The 19,963-nt window shown below is 38.1% G+C and overlaps 1 protein-coding gene across 7 annotated transcripts in view; it reads left to right on the top strand.

The window, feature by feature from the left end:
• TRAF3 (TNF receptor associated factor 3) overlaps positions 1-19,474 on the top strand; it is a 70,719-nt gene extending 51,245 nt beyond the window's left edge. For 5 of the 7 annotated variants that reach the window (XM_071557475.1, XM_071557473.1, XM_071557472.1 and 2 more), the window contains 4 exons: positions 727-819; positions 5,298-5,438; positions 10,305-10,479; positions 11,659-19,474. In XM_071557475.1, the coding sequence (XP_071413576.1) occupies positions 727-819; positions 5,298-5,438; positions 10,305-10,479; positions 11,659-12,230 (981 nt within the window). In that variant the 3' untranslated portion in view covers positions 12,231-19,474. The remainder of the gene's footprint in view (positions 1-726; positions 820-5,297; positions 5,439-10,304; positions 10,480-11,658) is intronic. The other 2 variants (XM_071557478.1, XM_071557477.1) reach the window with 1 other exon arrangement.
• The last annotated feature ends 489 nt before the right edge of the window (positions 19,475-19,963 follow it).

Genomic DNA, 19,963 nt, shown 5'->3' with positions numbered 1-19,963 from the left:
CATTGCAAAACACTTACTGAAGTAGGTGTAATGCAACATGATACAAACGAAGTAAGTAAGTAAGATGGTCTGCATCTTATGTACTCTGTATATAATCTATGTGTGTTCTGTAAACTTTTTATATTCGTAACAGCATTTATAGGTTGTGCAGAGGCAGCATATCTGAGTATCTTAGAACAATCTTGTTGACATCTTGAGATGACAAACTAGGCATTGTAATAACTCTCAACATAATTTATAAAGCTGGCAGTTTCCAGTGATGATAAATTTATCTTAAATATTTGTCTTTAATACTCAGCTGAGGGAAAACATAGTGCTTATGAAGCTGTTCATGAAATAGAACAGAAGTTTTAAATTACAGTTAATGGAATTGGACTGTTTAGGTTTTGTATGACTCAGGGCTTTTATTGTACTTTATTTAGTTCAAAGCTACACAGAAGACTCTAAAATACAATTCATTTTGTAAATCTTGTTCATCTTTATTGTCTCTGAGTTATCAAGCACACTGGATGGAAATACAAGGCAGTTGTATAAAACACTTGCTTTATTAAATGTATTCCTGACTTTTGTAAATTCCCAAGTAGGTTTCCCTTCTCTCTACAGTTCTGCAACATAGATCCGTGAACCAAAGTATGTAGTGTTGGTTCGATGTCTTGATATACTCTTTCTTTGTAGGTTTAAAAGAAGTGGAATTGGCTAAAATGTATAAATTCTTTGTTGTCACAGGGAACAAACCAACAAATTAAAGCACATGAAGCCAGCTCAGCAGTGCAGCATGTTAACTTATTGAAAGAGTGGAGCAATGCTCTAGAAAATAAGGTATATCTTCTACTCACTTCTAATTTTCATTGACCTTTTAAAATCATATAAAAGTACTGGAAGAAGGGCTTTTTTTTCTGTTTCACAGCTGTTCAACAGTACAGCTAAAGCACTAGTAGGTTCCAAAAGCTATCAAGCCATTTAGCATCTGGTACCTTTGTTATACAATAAAATGCTGTGAGAAACTTGGCTTCGCAACTCCATTTACAATTTTCCTCATTGGTAACTTAACTAAAAAGCTTTCTTCATGCAGATAAGCAGTCTAGTATTAAATTTCCTCTCTGTGCTGCCTTCTTACAAAATGGAAGGTCCAGAAAGCTATGGCACCACAATAAGCTGTATTTTTGCTAGCTCAGCATTTTTCCCAGAGATAACGTTATTAGAAGTATGTAATAAGCTGATTATTTATTTAATTTATTTTTGTTCTTGTTCTCCAAACTTAATGACCTGCAAAGGTTATTTAAATTAAACATATTGTAACTCATGGGCCTGATGATGTCTGCTTTAGTGCTAGAACAGATTGAAGTTCATGTTGCAGGGCTTCCTTGGGACTCCTGGTTTTAAATTGTTTGGGATTTGGGAGATGCTAGGAGTCATATCAATCAGTATCAGCTACGATCTTGTGAATGATTTGGACAACTTAACCACCTGTTCTGCAAGTAAAATTCAAGGCTTTGACTTAAAAATACAAAACTTCAGAACAAATTGCTGGGGTTTAAAATCTTTTTTTGAAAAAGCTTTACATAGACATTAAAATAATGCCTCTGTATTTTTGTTGGGGGAAAAGATCCCAGAATTATCAAACCATTCTACAAATGCAGACAGAAGAGTCAGGAGCCCCTTCAGAGTTTTCTGGAAGGAGTTAAATAAGTAACAATTCCAGTGTAAGCTCAGTGGCAGTTAAGATATATGTGCCTTGTGACTTATCTCACAGCAGACCACAAGCTGGAGTATAGCAGACCTTGTCTAGAAAGCATATTCCCTTCTTTGACTACAGTGATCTCTCTGTGTGGGTCTCCAGCAAAGTCCTGCCACTGCAAGAAGTGTAGTTTTAAAGCTGGAGTTAACTGGAAGAGCATAATATGTTGGGTTGTTTTTTTGTCCCCATCATGTTTGTCCCTGAACTGCTTGTTTTTCAACTTGAAGGATCTTGAACTCTTAAGGAACCCATTGTACTGTGAGAGGTCTAGTGCAGGGGGTTTTTAGATAGAATGTTTCTACATGTGTAGGTAGATCTGAGTTTGACGATCCATAACATTACTTAAGTTTGCTTTTGCATGTGAAACTTTGTTAATGTAGGAACTACCCATTTTTCAGTTTTAACAGATACAGATTCATATCCTTAGTTCGTTTTTCATTAGTCTGGTTAAAACTATACAATTTATTTTACATCATAGGAAAAAACCCACGTTCCCGGTGACTTCCAGAATAGATCATGTTCTGCCTTCTGTTAGTGTCCTGAGAGGTGCTTTGTCATTTAAAAAATGCCCAGCAGTTCTATGTTGGTCTCTTACAGAGCTAAGAGAATATACACTTTACTACTCTTCTTTGTTCAACTTCTGTTTTAACTTTCATTTAGGACATAACTTGCTTATCATTGTATGTCCATTTTTTTTTCCACTTCCTGCTTTGTAGACTTTCTTCCTATTCATAATAAAGAGTTGAATCACTGGAAATCCCAAGACAGTGCCAAGTTACCAGAATAGCTAACCACATGTCATATGTCAGTGACTTTATTCTAGGGTAGGGTAACAAAATGATTTGTAACTACATTGCTGTGCTCCTCTCTGAGGAAAAAATTAATCGATGCACTGAAGAACAACAGTGCAAAGTTAACTTTAGCTGATGAGTATGTCAGAAATCTGAGCCCTGCTGAGGGCAGTGAAAGTCTTGCTGGTCTCTGTAGGGTCAAGATTTGGGGTGCTGTCTGTGATATGTATGGAGGGCGAAGGAGAAGTTGCTTTCTTCCAATGACCACATTTTTTAGCAGTGCATGTGGAATATGCAAACTGAAAGTCTTCAGAGCCACAAAGCTTGTGCTGAGTTAGGAGTTTGGTGTTTAATGGTGCTGTTGGCAAAGAGTAGTAAGAGAAGGTCAGATGTTAAATCTTGAAGCAAAACATTATGGGGAAAATAAAATTTTGGTGCTTTGTTCACTCGGTGATGGGATAGACTTGGTGCCTGAACTCCCACAGTCTTGTGATGTTGAAAATAATCAGTTGAATGTAATTTCGTGGCTTCATCGCATTCTTAATGAAAACTGATTTGAACTGTTTTTTCTTTTTTAACATGAGACTTAAATATGGGACCTGTTTTAATACAGTTCCTTGTGGCATAAAGTTTCCTCCGTTCTTCTTTAGTAAATAATGATAAGCAACAGCTTCATTTGAAAAACTATTGAATAAGAGCATGCTTTATCCAAGGAGTATTTCAAATATGGCAAGGAAGTAAAGGAAGCTGATGCAGTTTGTAAATAGATGCTGTGTTTCCTTTACCCTTTCTTTAACTGAAATTCCAAAGACTTGTGCCAAAGTTTTAATTAGGAAACCAGTGTTAAATATTTTTTTAACTCACAAATTGCTACCAAACTGTCATTGCTGATTTAGCAATGACAGTTCTGTATGATTAAGGACTGCAGGACATAATTCTACTTTTCTGTGTTCTGTAAAACTGCATGGAAAATCTCAGTACAAGACAGGCCCACATTTTATAACTTGTACGAAAATGGAAATGTAGTGCTTAGTGCCCCAGAGGGTACCTGCCTTGTGATTGGGAGGCCTGGGGAGGAAAGAGTGAAAAAAGAGGAATGTAAAGATCACAATTACCTAAAGAACTCTGATTCATTAAGGAAATTAAAGATTAAAAAAAAAGTGTCTACCCAGCAGATTTGAAATATATGGGGGGCAGAGGTACGAGTTTAAATTTAACGTTGTTCCTGAAAATGTTCTCTAGTACCTAGGCATGCCTTCCTTCAGCCTCAGTGTTTTTTCTCTTTCTGTGCTGGTAAAGTTAGCTTTGTCTCATTTCTGTCGAGTTTCTTCTGCCAGTTCTTCCCTAGGTAAAATGCAGAACCAATGTATGTGTATGTGCACACATACTGTACTATATTGGAAGGCAGATACCCCTACATGTGTTAAGGTATCTCTGTATTATTGGACCCCTGTCTCATGAACCTGCTGAATGCCTGTGGACTTTGACAGTCCTTTGTCTAGTTTGGGCTAGTTTAGGGATTGGAATTATTTACCTTTTCAAACAGGCGAGATTCTGCTAGGAATGCAGTGGCACACAAAGGATTTGAGTCATGTCTGATTAGAGGGCAGTTAAGGTGATGGAATTCTGCAGTGGCACCCACATCAGAGGTAAAGGTGGTTTGACCTCTACATAGCCCCTGTACCAGGTGCCATGGTGTAGGTCTTTTTGAGAACATGAAGGATCCAAGTAATTGGTGTTAATGTGAAACAATTATCGAGAGTTTCCTGGGTCTAAAGTGGTGCTGCTTCACATCTATAGAGACCTATCTGTGGAATTAGTCAGGGCATGTCCAAAATCAACTTGTGCCAAATGTGTGTTTTCTGTGTTTTTGCTGCTGAATAATCTTCCCTGGGGACAGAGATTTTTCAAAACAGCAACCCACCACCACAAAGCAGTCCCCTTTTCCAAACCACATTAATGAACAAACACAAAGTAGTGTGATGGAAAATATTTACTGTATTACTTTCATCCCCAAGGAGATAGATTATATGATATTCCTTTAACAAGGCTCATGTTTTAAAAACAGAATGAGTCACTAATGAATGAATTCATAAAATGTCAATACAGACAGAGAACATAGTTTGCAGCCTGTAGTTCTTTGGTCTTTTCTACTAGTAGGCACCATTGGATTTTCCTTCGAGTGCATGGATCCCTTTGTAGTCACTCATTTCCAGAGTTTTCATCACTATCACGTTCTTTTAAGCCAAGCCAAACCTATGCAGATGATGTTTTTCCTTAAACTTGCTGGAGATCAGGATAGATTGGAGTAGGTGGGGAAGATTAATGTTCCCTTACCCAACTAGCTTTTCAGGTGCTCAGCTTCTCTCTGGTGCCCCTTCCGTGGAGGGCTGAGTTCTTGATGCTGATCTAGAGCAAATTAGGTTGTTTCCTCCAAACTCCAAGCAACTCCCAAGTCAGTTGATGGAAACCAGGAAACCAAGCCATTAAATAACAAGTGAATAAAGAAAATGTTATGTTTAGACACAAGTTCTTTTGCTGTTTTTATGTCCCATCTGCACTTTCGTAAGCCAAAGTTGTACCAATACCATACTGTGGAAGTGCAGAAGTAGCTATCAGAAGGTTGGGGTTTATTTATTACTTGCAAGACAGGGAGAGAGGTTTTATTAGGATCTCATCCCTTTTGTGTGTTTAAGATAGTTTTAAACTAACGAAGTTATAGGTATTTTAATAAATTTTGGCAGGAGTAATTGTAGAATTTTTTCCAGGTGGCCTTGCTCCAGAATGAAAGTTTGGAAAAGAACAAGAGTATACAAACTTTACATAATCAAATTTGTAGCTTTGAAATAGAAATTGAAAGACAGAAGGAAATGCTGCGGAATAATGAATCTAAAATACTTCATTTACAGGTAAGAAATTTAGAATCTCCCCATTAAAGCAGAAATGGTAGCTTCTGTTCTATGCCTTTACTCATGTGAAGTGGTCTGATTAAAAATGGGGGGAGAGAGTTCACTTGATTATAAAGCCATACTGATTTCTTTTTCTTCTGGTTTGTTGTGTTTAATGGAGTAAGATGAAACACTGCAATTGCTTAGCCTATCTTAAAACAAAGAACTTTAAAAGGGAAAAAAGATGGAAAACAAAACAGAAATCTTTTCAGAAAAATAATTATTTTTTACTTAAAAAAAAACTGTTTGAGGAACTACTGTCAAACTGGAGGACAAGGTTAGCACCTTAAAACTGTCATATAAATGTGTCTTTTATACTTGCTAGTATTTAAAAAAAATGAATAATGAGTGAGATCAGTCTGGTGTGGATTGAATTCAAACATATGGCAGAATGCATTTGAATACACTTTTTTAAAACCCATGTTTCTGTTGTCCTTTTGAGGAAAATGTATCTAATTATTCCTTTGCCAGTAGGTGTGTGTTTCTCTTTCTGTGGTCTGATTGTCCTGGCCACAAGTCAGCATCAAACTAGAAATCCTCTGGATACTCTGGCATTAGTGCTTAGCCCAAGCTGAAATTCTTTGCTTTGTATTCAGAGCTGGCTTGGAATGTGGGTGCTGGGGACATTGTGTTAGCTTGCTATACCAATCACAATTAGGGAAACCTCAGAAGATACTTAGCAAGCAATTGTGAAGGTAGCATTTATGCATTACTGTAGTATGTCTGCTGCTAGAATATCTGGCTAAAATTCAAAGGGTAGCACATTCAGAAGCTCAGAGCCCAGACACCCTCAATGACTGTAAAGAAACCCTCAAATTTGGCAACTACAACGTTTCTTCTTGTAGTATGTATTTCTTTCCCTGGCCTGCCCACGTAGTAACCAGTTTAGCCTGCCTTAGTCATTGTTACTTATCCATTGATGGGATATGGCTGCATGCTTGCAGTATTGCATTCTGACACTGGGAAACTAATCCTTGTACGTACAGATATTACTGATTGAATCTACCAGGAGGTAAGTTAATTTGTAAGCCTGCAGTTCTTACACATGCTGTCTCAATGGCCAGTGATGAGAGTAGAAATAGAACTAACGCAGAGATTTTCATTATTTTCTTGAATGACAGATTGCAATGTCTTTGATTTCCTTTAGCTGTAAGTGTTAGCAAAATCAATTTTCAAGTGGTTTGTTTAAAAACAAAACAACAAAAAAACCCCACCACTACAAAGCAGCACATTCCAACAGGTGGCTTTTTGGTGATAATAAATATTGGAGAGGATGTGTCTTGCTCTTCTTTTTTTTTGTCTTTTTTTACCCCTTCATCTTCTTTACTTCCTTTTACCAGCTATTTCAATTTAGTTATTTTAAGCCAAACTGTATTTCAAGGCTGTTTCAACCTGATTGCTTCTACTTGGTGGAATTTCCCAGTTCAGTCAGGTTGTTAAGGGCACCCTGGAAACACACCTTTATTTTTTCCTGGACAACCTGATTAGCCTCCTTCTGTTGCCTACCAGAAGTGAAAGGAATTAGTTACCTGTTGGGAGCCGTTCTTTTCCTGGGTTATGTTAAGCAGCCATGGTTACACCAGGAGCCACAGATATTGAACTAACCAGTTCAGGTCTGGGCAAGGGATATTTGCTTAGTCCCCCAAGACCTATGCATGCTAGCAATTTCTAGTACAGTTTCAGTATTAGCTGTCATCTAGTGTTTTTTGGCTGGGGAACAGCAGTGTCACTGAGCACAGCTGGCACCATCTGCACTGAGAGGCATCTGACAAAACCAGTGTAAATGCATCAGGGCTGTCTGGTCAATGGCAAGAACCTCAGCCTTGAGATGTTCTGTTTTCAGATTAATTTTCTATATGCTGATCTCTAGGGAAAGTGTTTTTACCAAGGGTAGGTGATACTTCTGTGACTGCTGTCATGTGGAAAGGAAATTTCACATGCAGTGCTGAGTCTGTCTTATGAGTATATGGAAGCATATTAGTAAGCTAAGTCAAGCTGAGTGGGGACATAAGGTACTGAAAGACAAAAGAAACAGTGGCCTTATGAACATCAAATGATTTAATCAGCAATATATTCCTTCAAAGAGGAAGGACGTATGATTTGTTTTGCAAGAGAAGTAATACCTTTTCTAGTCTGTTTTTTAGCTTTACAGATTTGCTCTGTAAGCTGCAATGGAAAGCTCCATTAGGAGGGAGAGAACTGTAAATATAACTCTTCAGTTCCTCATGACATTTTCTAAATTTTTTTGGTAATTAAAGTGCTAAAATTCTGGTAGTTGTTAATTAGAAATACCAAACAAAACCCAGATGAAAATCAACATCAAGAGGAGCCCTTGATGGTTTGCCAGGCATATAGCTTGGGATTGATGATCTGGAGAGGTCAGTTGCTAGAATAAAAAGTGCATGCAGAAAATTGATATCTACTTGAAAATTTATGAGTACAGTGTGAGACATCTGTGTGCTTTCTAATGGAATAATTAGAGTGAAAATCTCCACTGCTGCATTAAATTCAGATTTAGTATATCAGTATCTCCCAGCATGAGGGAGGTTGACTCCCTGTAGGGTAAAAAGTTGGAGATCCCACTGCTTTTTAAAAATAAAATAAAAGTATTATATTTGATTATTTTATATCTCTTGAATTCTCATTCAAGCCACAGGAGATAAAATACTACACATTTGCCAATGTGAAGTAGAAGCAGCTACACCAGAATTGGTTGAGCATATACAAAGGTAGAATGTTGCACACAGGTGAAGAGAGAGAAGTTGGTCCCTAATAACACTTCCAGTAAACTTCTCCCAAAAGATGCATAGCTTACAATTCTTCTGCATGTTTAGCACTTTCCCATTCCTGTAAGAATGTGTTTATTCATATTGTTTGATTCTGTGTTTGTGCATAGAGGTCCCAGCTGGAAATGAGAGCATCTCTGTGTGAGGCACTGTACAAACACACAGCCATGTCATTGTTCTTGCCTTGGAGAGCCCATGTTTGGTGTTGAGTAAAGGGAAAAGATCAGATTTGGGTATATTTCAAGTTTACTTTTGAATGTTAGCTGTAAACTAAGGGCCAAATCTTTATTAAGGCCGTTCAGTGATGTGTTTCCTTTTACATACACACACACGTAAAAAAAGATAGATAGATAGATAGATAGATAGATAGATAGATAGATAGATAGATAGATAGATAGATAGATAAACAGCCCTTCCCTGCTTTATTATCTGATTATCATCAGCCCAGGTGAGAGGTTGTGACTGTGTTGGTGATTAGTATGTCCAGGCAAGCTGCTTCATTTATTTACTGGGCCCATACCCTGCATTTATGGTTCAGTACACAGCTTTCCCTCACAAAGTCGTGATTCTGTAAGTGAGATATATAACTTGCTTTAAAACACCTACATAGAAATAAATAGCTAATCTTGAAATATGTTAGATTACTCAGTGCTTTTGAGACACAACAAAATAAGGCTCCTAGAACCTGATTTTGGTAGCTACCTCATCAAATTGACAGCCTTCAGTTAATTGTTATGGACTTTCAGTATAATTGAAACCACATGATTAAAAGCAAATGGCTGAAAGGGGAAATTAAGGTGACACGAGGCAGAAGGGTTTTCCCCATCAGTGGGGAACATTGAAGCCACATGGCTAACCAGAAGGCAAATGCAAAATAACTTCATTTTCTTGTTTTGTACTCAACTGCCACTTAATTTTTTTAAGAAGTGAAAAATCATTTTAACATATATTGGCACTGTATGATACAAAACCATATATAAAGTTAGATTTGGAGTTTAACTGTAGTTGGTAGCAAAAGTAGTTTCTTTTCTCAAATATTTGTGTTATCATTTGAACTTCACAAGTGATTATGGGGTTCTGGCTAAAATTCCTGCTAGTCCAAATTAGCTGTGATAATGTGAAGTGCTATGTATTTCTTGCATCAGATTTGAGATAGACTGGGAAATACGTTCTTTTTATTTTGAATATACTAAGGTGCTTGCAATATCCCTGTTTCAGAGAATACTGGCCTTTCCATATATTTTTTTCATGAGTACTATATTTCATACCTTCCCAAAACCAAGTGGTTTTTTTTTTCCCTTTGTTTTCTTAAAAAAACTCAACCAGCAAGCACCTTCAGGGTGCATGGCTTATTCAATTTAGGAAGTAAGGTTGAGAATTTTAAAAATCCTTAGGGGGACAGAAGTGGTAGTTTAAGCAAAACTTTTGAGGGCTTCTGCTACAGTTATGGGCACATCATAACTTAGGCTTTGATGACTCATTTATGTGAGCTTGGAGCTTGCACATGTATGTACTCAGGCTCCATGGGTGCAAGAGTAATGATGTTTTCCTGGAGGGGTAAGTTATTTTGCTTACTTGCAATGATAAATGTGTGCACATAAGCCACCACTTGATTCTCACCACAGGAGGTTGTGTCCATACTTTGTTGCTTACGTACTCTCACATGAAACCCAACAAATATCAGCCCATAGTACCAATATAGAGGCATTCGGAATACTGTTCTTACATTGAATGGATTAAAACCCCTAAAAACTACCTTAGACAAGAGCACACTAACAATTCCTTCCTTTTAAAAAAGTCTGTTATTAATTCTGATAGTGCTCCAATATTAATACCTATGCAGCACTAAATATTTTTAAGTGTTTTATAAATACTTGGGCCATTCCTTTAAATTTTCAACATTTTTGTTATTAAAATATTTGATGTCAGCAGAGCCTGTTTATATTGGAATTGAATCTTATTATCAATGTATAATCATTTTTAATTTGCATAAATTAATGTTTTTGCGTTATTTTAACTCATGCACTATTATCTTATAAAGCGAGTGATAGACAGCCAAGCAGAGAAACTCAAAGAACTGGACAAAGAAATCCGTCCCTTCCGACAGAACTGGGAGGAGGCTGACAGCATGAAGAGCAGTGTGGAATCCCTCCAGAATAGAGTGACTGAGCTGGAAAGTGTTGATAAAACTGCAGGGCAAGGAGCTCGGAATACAAGTGAGTGTAAGCACAATGGACTGAAGGTCTCAGCAGTGCTGCTGAGAGAAAAACAGTGTCCTTTGAATGGCACTGCCATTGTGACTTTTATATGGAAACATCAATAACACTGATTCTTCTGATTTTTGAATAGGAGACTGTGTATTTCCCTTCTTGATAGTGTGGCACTGCTTCCATGCTGTTTCTTAGGCTTGATTCTTGTCTTTTGTTTTATTGACCCTCGTCTTGATTCCATTGTTAGTTCATTATGAACAGTTTCTCAATCGATCTTTGACGCCTAATAGCTTTCAGCAGCTTCTTTAAGTATAGTCTTGGTATATTGACATCTTCTTTTACTGCTCTTCTCCACATGATTGGATCAACAGTATGGTTATCTCCCTGAAACCACCCATCCTGATAGCTGTTACAGAGGGGTATTTGATTCTAAGAAAACTGCGATCTGCTTAAGAAAAAGGTTATTTTTGTGCTTGCTGAATAAAGTAAAAACTGGAGTTTAACAAGATAGTGTAGATCATCTGTGTTTAAATGATTGTGACAAAAAACTTAAAATTTAAACTTAAAATAAACTTGCCCTATATATTTATCTGCTTCTCAGTATTATATGTTGGCCAATTTTGCCAGTGTGCAGAGTAACATTTTCATGTAAGGGAAGGGGGACACATAAAACAGCCCTCCCTCCAAACTAAATAAATTGCCATATAATGCAGAGCTACATTTGAATTTTTTGTTCTTCTATGATGGACTTTAGGCATACTAACAGCACTGCACTTCTGAGACAAATAGTGCCTGAAAAGAAAGTTTTGAGTGATCAACGGTCTTTCTAAATTTCAGATGGATTATATAGGATGTGTGACTGCTTCCAAGGTCTTCAATGCTGAATAGCAATTGGCAGATAATGCTCCCAAGTCTCCTCTAAAAAAAAATGGAAGCTTCAGTAGTTATAATGTTTAGTGAGTCACTGCATGTATGATTAACACCTACATTTGTAAAAATCCCAGTTAACCCAGATACCAGTCAGCAAACTATTGCCTCTGGAAATTACTTCATCAGTGGTCAGTGCACTTTGGTTTTGGAGGAGTGTTTCCATATACTAAAGCAGTGCTGGTGATTGCTTTTTTTGTCCCACATTCTTTAGAAAACAGCGCTTTTCTCACCCCCATCCTTTGTGCTTTCTAACAGGCCTGCTGGAGACACAGCTGAGCAGACATGATCAGATGCTGAGCGTTCATGATATCCGGCTGGCTGACATGGACCTCCGGTTCCAGGTTTTAGAAACTGCGAGTTACAACGGAGTGTTGATTTGGAAAATCCGAGATTATAAACGTCGGAAGCAAGAGGCAGTCATGGGGAAGACTCTGTCCTTGTACAGCCAACCCTTTTATACTGGATACTTTGGCTACAAGATGTGTGCCAGAGTTTACCTTAATGGAGATGGCATGGGAAAGGGGACGCACTTGTCTCTGTTCTTTGTCATAATGCGTGGTGAATACGATGCTTTGCTTCCTTGGCCCTTCAAACAGAAAGTGACTCTCATGCTAATGGATCAGGGACCCTCTCGGCGCCACTTAGGAGATGCTTTCAAGCCAGATCCAAACAGCAGCAGTTTCAAGAAGCCAACTGGAGAAATGAACATTGCATCTGGCTGCCCAGTCTTTGTGGCTCAAACTGTTCTAGAGAATGGAACGTACATTAAAGATGATACTATTTTTATTAAAGTCATAGTGGATACATCGGATCTACCGGACCCCTGACATACAATGGGGGAGGCGGATTAAACAGAAGGCAACTCCGTTTGGGGGTTTTATATCAGTTTGTCTTCAATCAGAGGTCCTAAAGCTCACAGAACCACCTTGTGGAACAGATGGAAGAGTTTGAAGGCATAACTGCATAGGGTCCAATTGCGAAAGTAGCAACACATTAAGAAATCATACCATGGTATATTTTTTAATAGAACTAGCAACACTTGAGCTCTGAAGAATCACTTATCCCTCATGAGGGTAATGATTATGGTCAGAGAGGATTTTTTTTAACTTATTAATGATCTAGTCAATTGGAGGTGAAAAGACGTATACAGTATGTGCTGCATCAATTACTGACTTTTATTTCTTTTAAGCTAGAATACAAAAAAACTTCACACGTGGGCTAGCTGGAAATTGTCAGCATGTTAAAAGAAGAAATGATGAAGTAATGTTGCAATTATGATATTCTTTGAAAAACTGAGGTGCAATCTTGTCTGAAATATAGTATATTGTCTTTTTAAGGCCTCATCTGGTCTCTGTTTTAATAATTACTTTGTCAGAAGATCTTGGAAAAGTATCCATGTCTTCTCAAAAGTATCTGAATCAAAATCATATTTTTATTTAAAGTTCTATTGTTACAGAAAACATTTTATTTTAAAACTGTTGATAGACTGATATTTCTTGGAAGAAAAATAGAAGATATCAAACACTGGTTATCACTTGTGATAGGAAAAAAAAACTATTCAATTCTGTTATTTCTCTTTAGAAATGTAAACCTACAATATATGTCGTAGTTAATGACACTATTTCAAAATTAAGGAAAAATCACTCATGGATGCTGTGCATCATTATCAGATTTATAATTGTTTTCACCCTAAAATAGGGCATTTGTTGAACTTTGGAGTTCTAAACGGAATCCTGTACATTTTTTAAAGTTCTGCCCCATGCTTTCCAATCAAGCTATATATGTTGCACATTATGCTGTCAGCAGTATATAGTATTTTCAGTATTGGGGAGGAGGATTAGTGCTGAAAAAAAGCCTCTATGTTTGTTCTGTACTTGCAGCCATTGCTTCAAGACAAACCAGCAATGTCTTAATACAGTGATGGTGGCTTGCATGCATACATGTGCCTTAGATGTGCTGTGCTGCTTATAAACCATAGCTTTTTACTCAGATTAATTCTGATATCTGAAATGGTAGTTTAATTGGACTTCAGGCATAATGTTTAGCCTTGTCTTCAGAGCCCTTAGGTACCTTGCAATGCACAAAACAGAAACCAAAGCCCATTCCTTTGGCTTCTGGAGCTTCTGTGACTTGGCCATGGTGGAATCCATCTTATTCGGGTGCCAAAACGTTATGCTCAGTGCTCCTATGGAGCTTGAACTAGACAGTCTCCATGGCCACTGTGAAGGCAGGCAACATTTTTCCTCTAATGCCTGTGGTTGTAAGGTGGCATCACTTGAAACGAACCCATCTGAGAACTGTGTGGGGCTGTGAATATAGATGCTCGTGACAGCTTCTTGTAGCAGACAAGCATCCTAACAGGGAATGCACGGGCTTCTTTCTTGTAACAGCCTGAACTGTAGTGGAAAGCATTTGCTTGCCCTGAAACATGCTGATTGCAACCTGCTGTGTTCATCTGCTTCTACTTAATAGCCTGTGACAAGCAAGTCTAGATACATAGCCTGACTGTGGTGCTCTTTAAAACCCACAAACTGCTGAAGCAGAGCAGACTTGCACCACTGTGTTTTCAGCCTTCATGGGCTTGAAAGAAAACACTGCATCTCAGCCTTTAACGTCAGGTTGTATCAGTTTTCTGCTTTTTTGAGGCATCGTCACAATTTTTGTCTGGGGTGCAGTTGAATTCATGCCTTTGTATTTCAGCTTGTCTTTGCTGTTGTCTTTTTTGGCTGTGCCTTCACACACAGTGCCTGCAAGAAGTATTTATGGATATACAATGCATGCTAAGTGGTCTTCATGGGTTTTCCAGGCACCTGCTAGAATACTGCCTGTTGCTGACCGTCCAGACTGTCAGCAGCAACTTGTCTTCCTTTTCTTGCCTTCCATTGTCCGGGTACTGTACTCCCTTTATGGTACGTAGCTGTCAACAGGTGCAAGCTCAAATATGGAGGCATGTGCTAGCATTTAATTTCTAGCACAGAAGGAAGGAGGATGTTCTGCACAAGAAATAAATATCTACAGATATACCCACATCTATATCTCTAGATATAATTGTATGGCACTTGCAGTTTTATGCAGGCTGCATAAGCAAACCCATCACTTACGCTTTAGGGCGAAGGTTCGCTCAACTTGTGTCATTTTAATAATTGTGAATGTAGGCAGCTGAGCTTTTGTGTTTGTGCATCACAGAATTTTACTGAAAACAGGATTCCCAAGTGGAAATGTCCAAAGGACTCTCCTCCCATTGCTAATGCATGTCTTGTAAACTTAATGAAACCGTTTGGCCATCTCAAAACAGTTTATATCCTGTTTCAATCTGGGACTTGGAGGAGATTTCTAGTATAAGCAGGGCCCAGCATATTCTGCAGATTTGTGACTACAGTTTCCAACTCCTGTGACAGAATTGCGCTTCTAAATCCAGGCTCTTTAAAAGAGGAGGAAAAAAGTGTTTCCAGCTTTGGTGATTGAAAGAGGACTTTGAAACATGCGAATGTGTAAACCAATAGGGAAGTCTTCCTGAGTCTGCACACAGCCTAAACTAGTAGCTTTAAGAGATCTGAATATCTCGTCTTGGTGGGATATTGACTCAGAAACTTCATAGAGAAGTTTAAATATGAACACTGCTAACTATCTTAATGCCGATCACTGTAGCAGAAACATCAGTCACTGTTGTATTTCACAGATCTCTATGCTGCTTTCCACATCTCCCAAGTGCCAAAAGCACCAGCTGCCAGAATCTTCAGCTTCACTTGGGCAGCTTTTATAATGCAGTAATGTGCTATCAATATAAAAATATTTTTGCATATATGCTTTTTATCACAGTTAATAAAATGGAGGCCTACTGCACTTATTTTTTAAAACTACATGAAGCTGCCAGAGAATTTCCAGTTTGCCAACCCTGCGTACTGTGAAATCCAGGATCTTGCTACACAAATGTAGACACCGCCTGCTGTGGAATACCTGAAGCCTTGACTGTAACACCCCTTTCTCCGCAGAACTCGCGGGCCATCTCTGTAGAGTTCTTACTGTGTACATAGAAATCGGTTTCCTCTGCTTTCCAGCAAGGAATATGTAGCATTTTTGTGAAAACAAGGCCACTGTATATTCTCTAAGTTGAAAGGAAAAGATACCTGGTGCTTTACTCAAATAATTTAACTGTTTCTCTCATTACTGAAATGCCCTTTATCCTTTTTCTCTTTGTTCCTGACTAAGATATCCAAAGTTTTCTAGGGACTGTCTGTTTAAAGTGATTCATGGGGCAACAACCTACCCCCACAAGTACTCTTGAATCCTGGCTAACTCCTGGGGTGTGCCATTATTGCAAGGGGCTCCCAGAGTATTTGCATTACTTTGAACAGAGTTTCTTAATGGAACCTTTTTGTCCTCTGCTTAGTAATTCTTAGCAGCACACAGCTGAAGCCTCTTGCTGGTATTCTTTCTTCACGATGATGCTCCAAGTTACATACAAACCTCTTTGGTTTCCAGCTTTCTGTAGGGAGATTCCAATGTGTGACTATCTGGATGGTTGCCCTTTTTGTACACTCTTCAGCACAGGGTGAGTGTGTCTGTTACCTAGGAAGTCTTGAATTCTAAACAGGATGAAACTACTTGGGTGTTTAATGACCAAACTGCAATTATGATGCATGACCATTTCTGCATTACTTCTCTGAACTAATTAATTGGGGTCTTGTTTCAGTTACTGTCTACACGGTACACCTTCAACTGCTGACTTACAATATGCAATGTTGATTTCAGCCTTGTACTGTGAACATTGTTCTTCACAAAGAGAATGTGCAATAGGAAAAGGGAATGGAGGGTGGCATAATTGTGATGGAAAAAACATGCTAGTTTTCTTAAAAATATGAAAAAACCACAAAATGCAGCTTATTTCCTTTTCCTGTAGTGTTTTCTACTTGGAAAAGGAAAGATGAAGATATGTGCCTGTTTCTGTGCCTGGTGAATTTCTCAAATGCAAAGGTAACAGATTTTGTTAGATGGAATTTTCATGTTGAACCCTTGTTAGGTTGTGATTGTATCACTCCTGGTTCCTCAGCTCGCCACAGTTATGGCTTGTTGAGATGGAGTTTAAAAGCTACCACCTATTTGTATCTGTGTTTCATCAGCTGGGATAGGCATTTCATTGACAGTGCAGGGTTTCTGTTGATATTTTGTTTAGTTTTTAAAACACTGGTGCTGTTTGATCCAAGACAGAGAAGCATTGTAGGGAGTGACAGAAAAGTTCCCTGCACTGCAGAAGAGTGAAAAACATGAGTGCAGTATTGATGCCTTGATATGATTTAACTATGCAAATATACAAATAGGTGGGGAGGGGAAACTCATGGGTTGCATACCTAATCTCTTAGTGTTTGTTCTGTAAATTACTTGTACATGTGTAGGTACATACATACATATACACACTGACATGCATGCACATGTATATGCAAAGTCTTTTCTTTATGTAGAAGTGATGAAACAAAACCCTTGAAGTTATACTTGATCAGTTGGTGCAAATATAACTTGCTGCTGCTAAGGGAGGATCTTGGCTAAGGGCAAACTTTGGTTTCATATCTTCCAGGTTTGAAGACCTGTATGTAGCAAAAACTTGTTTAGCCTTTCTGAAGACCTTGAAATGTAATTAAGAACACATGTTCTTCCTCATGCTCTGATAATTTGGAGATTCCTCTATTTTAAACAACCACAGTGATGGGCAACTTTTTAATTGCAAGTTATTTCCTCTAATTTGGGAACAAAAGATGAAAAAAAGCAGCTGGACCTCTTCCTGGAATTCCTGTCCTCTTCAGTCAATACCTTGATATTCTGGTTGACCTAGAAGTCATAGCTGCTGCAATAAAAAAGATTGGTTTGGCAGTTTAATCTGTCTGAGAATAGTTTTTAATACTGTGTATGTACAGTGTATAGCAAGTGCTATTTGTCTTTTCTGAAAAAAAGGAAATCAAGGATGAGATGTGAAGTGACTTGTCCAGAGTCATGAAAGGAATCTCCTGGAGCCAGGACTGAATGAGAGGTTCCATTTTCCTAGTGTTAACTCCAAATCACTAGGTTTTACTTTTTTGATACATTTCTCTCTTAAAGGAACTGAAGAAGTTGACACACCTGAAGACCCACATCAGGACAGTAAGGGCTAGAATTAAACATACAAGCTGTCGTGATTTGGGGTTGTGCATGTGTGGTGGCCCAGACATGGGTTGCTCCTTGGCAGTGCTCTGACAGCCTGCAGACTGGAAGGCCAGCACAGCATGTCAGTGTGAATAATAGCAGCAAATGTGTGTCCTGCTCTGTTTGTTCAGAATCACCTAACAAAACAAGTCTTGTTTGATGTTCCTCTTAACTGAGGAGGGAGAATAATGTTTTACAGTGAAGTGTGTTCGTCTTTGTTCTACTACTCAGTGTGGCTGACCATTTCTTTCTTGTGGGACTTTCTCCCTTTTTCTGTAAAGCAAAATCTAGAGGGCTTAATTATTCTTTCCTGCCTCTTAATCCAGGCCTTTGCTGAGAAGCACCAGTTAGGAAGGTTGTGGAAAACTTTGGACTGCTGATTCAGGGACATCCTCTTTAAAAGATTTAGAAGAGTAGAGATATACAACACAGAAGGGATCTGACTATTTCTGTTTCTCTTCTAATTTATGGTCAAGACTGCAGCTTCTGTCTTCCATTTCATTATGTTAGTGTAGATACTAGGCTGTGTTTTTTTCAGTTTATTTCCTTCCAAGTTAGGATTAGTTCCTTAGGGTTCAAATAAGTTATAAATTTCACAGAGAAGCACCTGAACCAAAATCTTGGATCCAAATATCCCTGACATGATGTGGAATTCAAATCTGGATCCCAACTCTGTGGCTTACTAACCCACCCATTTAGGGAAGGGTTTGTTGTCTCTATATGTGGTGTTTGTGTTTTTGGTCCTTTGGAACTAAGCTTTTAATTTGGTTGCCAGTTCTGCAAGGACTTTTTAACTTCTTAGGAATGCCGGTGTTCACACGCTCCATTGCTGGCAGTGCGATGCGTAGTGATAAAATTTGACTCTGTCTAAGGGTTACTGAGATAAACCAGCATTATCATTCGTAAAGGTCATTTTCTTGCATAGTGTTCTGAGCTTTGTATTTGAATATAGCTCGCACCTGAAAGGACACATTTTCCAACTATGACCTGCATCACTGGCAGAGAGTTGTGTAATCTGTACTTGTGGAATGGGGAGGTACAAGCTTCCATTGTTGCTGATGCATCATGTAATCCACCTGTTTTGTTTTTCTTATAGCTCTTGTTTGGTTTATAATTTTTTTCAGTTTTATAGAAAACAAAATGGGGACGTTCAGGATTTTTTCTACAAGGTATAAAACTCCAATGAATTAGTGGTGACTAGAGAGCTGTGAATAATACCCCAGTAGGAGATGATGGGCTAAATGTAAGTCCATTTCTCTTAGACAAGTAGGATAACCTTTAAGATGCATGAAACAACATAATAATCAGGAAAACTAAAGCTGAAATTTGTTTCCAAGAAATTCTGTAAGAACTATCTATGGAAAAGACATCAGTGATTGAGAATAATGTACAAATTAATGTGTTTGAAACTTGTGTATCCATTTCTTTAATCTCATACTCTTCAGTGAACGGTACACTTGTGTTCAGTTTTATGATCAAAAACAAAGACCAAAGAAGGCCAGCCTCATTTGATTGTGTATATTCTGCCTGTCTTAATTATCAATAGCTGTAAGGATACAGTGCAAGTGATCTGGTAACCAGTGGTTCTCGTCCTTTTCTTTTAGGGGGAAAAACAACTTTAAAATGTATAATTTATTGCTCAGCAATAACCATGTTGTTAAAATAATAATAAAAAAAAGGAATTAGCAACATGTCTTAATTTCCCAATAGCATTATTATATGTTGTATTTCAGTTTATTGTATATTGTGTTTTTGTATTTATTTGTGTTTGGAGGTCTTGCTATGTCTTTTTGTGTTTAAATGCTAATAAACAAGGACAGTGTGTAAGAGTGTAGAATGCCAAACTCTGAAATGCTAAACTGTGTTATTAAAGGAAAAATAAATACGTAGGAAATCATATTTTTTAAAAAAAACTGGTGTGTTGAATTTGAATGACTGCTGTTGACTTGCAAATGGCCAAGGTGCATCCTTTTCTCTTCTGTGAACCCACTGTACGTTGGCTGTTCAGTGCTTTGTGCTTACCCACCCAATAGACCTTTTCTGTGGCATTTCCTGTCCTCTGTACAGGTAATTTGCCATAACTTCATCACAGTCCTGTTTTTCATGTTCTAACTCTGCTAGAATAAACTAGGGGATGGCACTCATCCTAACGTCAGTGTCAGTCCTCATGCCCATAGAGCAGAAATAATTGAAATGGCCTTTCATGCATACATGGTACACTGCTTTCCCAAAGAGGTGTGGGAATGTCTGAAGATACAGATTTATTACTTCTTCTTCTGTAGTGTCATTAGTCACTCTTCTTAACTCAGAACCGCGTTTCAGATGTGTGTTTGAAATCACTGAACATGATTCAGTTGTAAAAACAACACACTGTTCTGAAAGGAGT

The sequence above is a fragment of the Pithys albifrons genome, chromosome 6, assembly GCF_047495875.1.
Source record: "Pithys albifrons albifrons isolate INPA30051 chromosome 6, PitAlb_v1, whole genome shotgun sequence".
Classification (NCBI taxonomy): Eukaryota; Metazoa; Chordata; class Aves; order Passeriformes; family Thamnophilidae; genus Pithys; species Pithys albifrons.
Note: the sequence above shows the minus strand (reverse complement) of the source record. Positions and strands in the feature narration are given on the sequence as shown.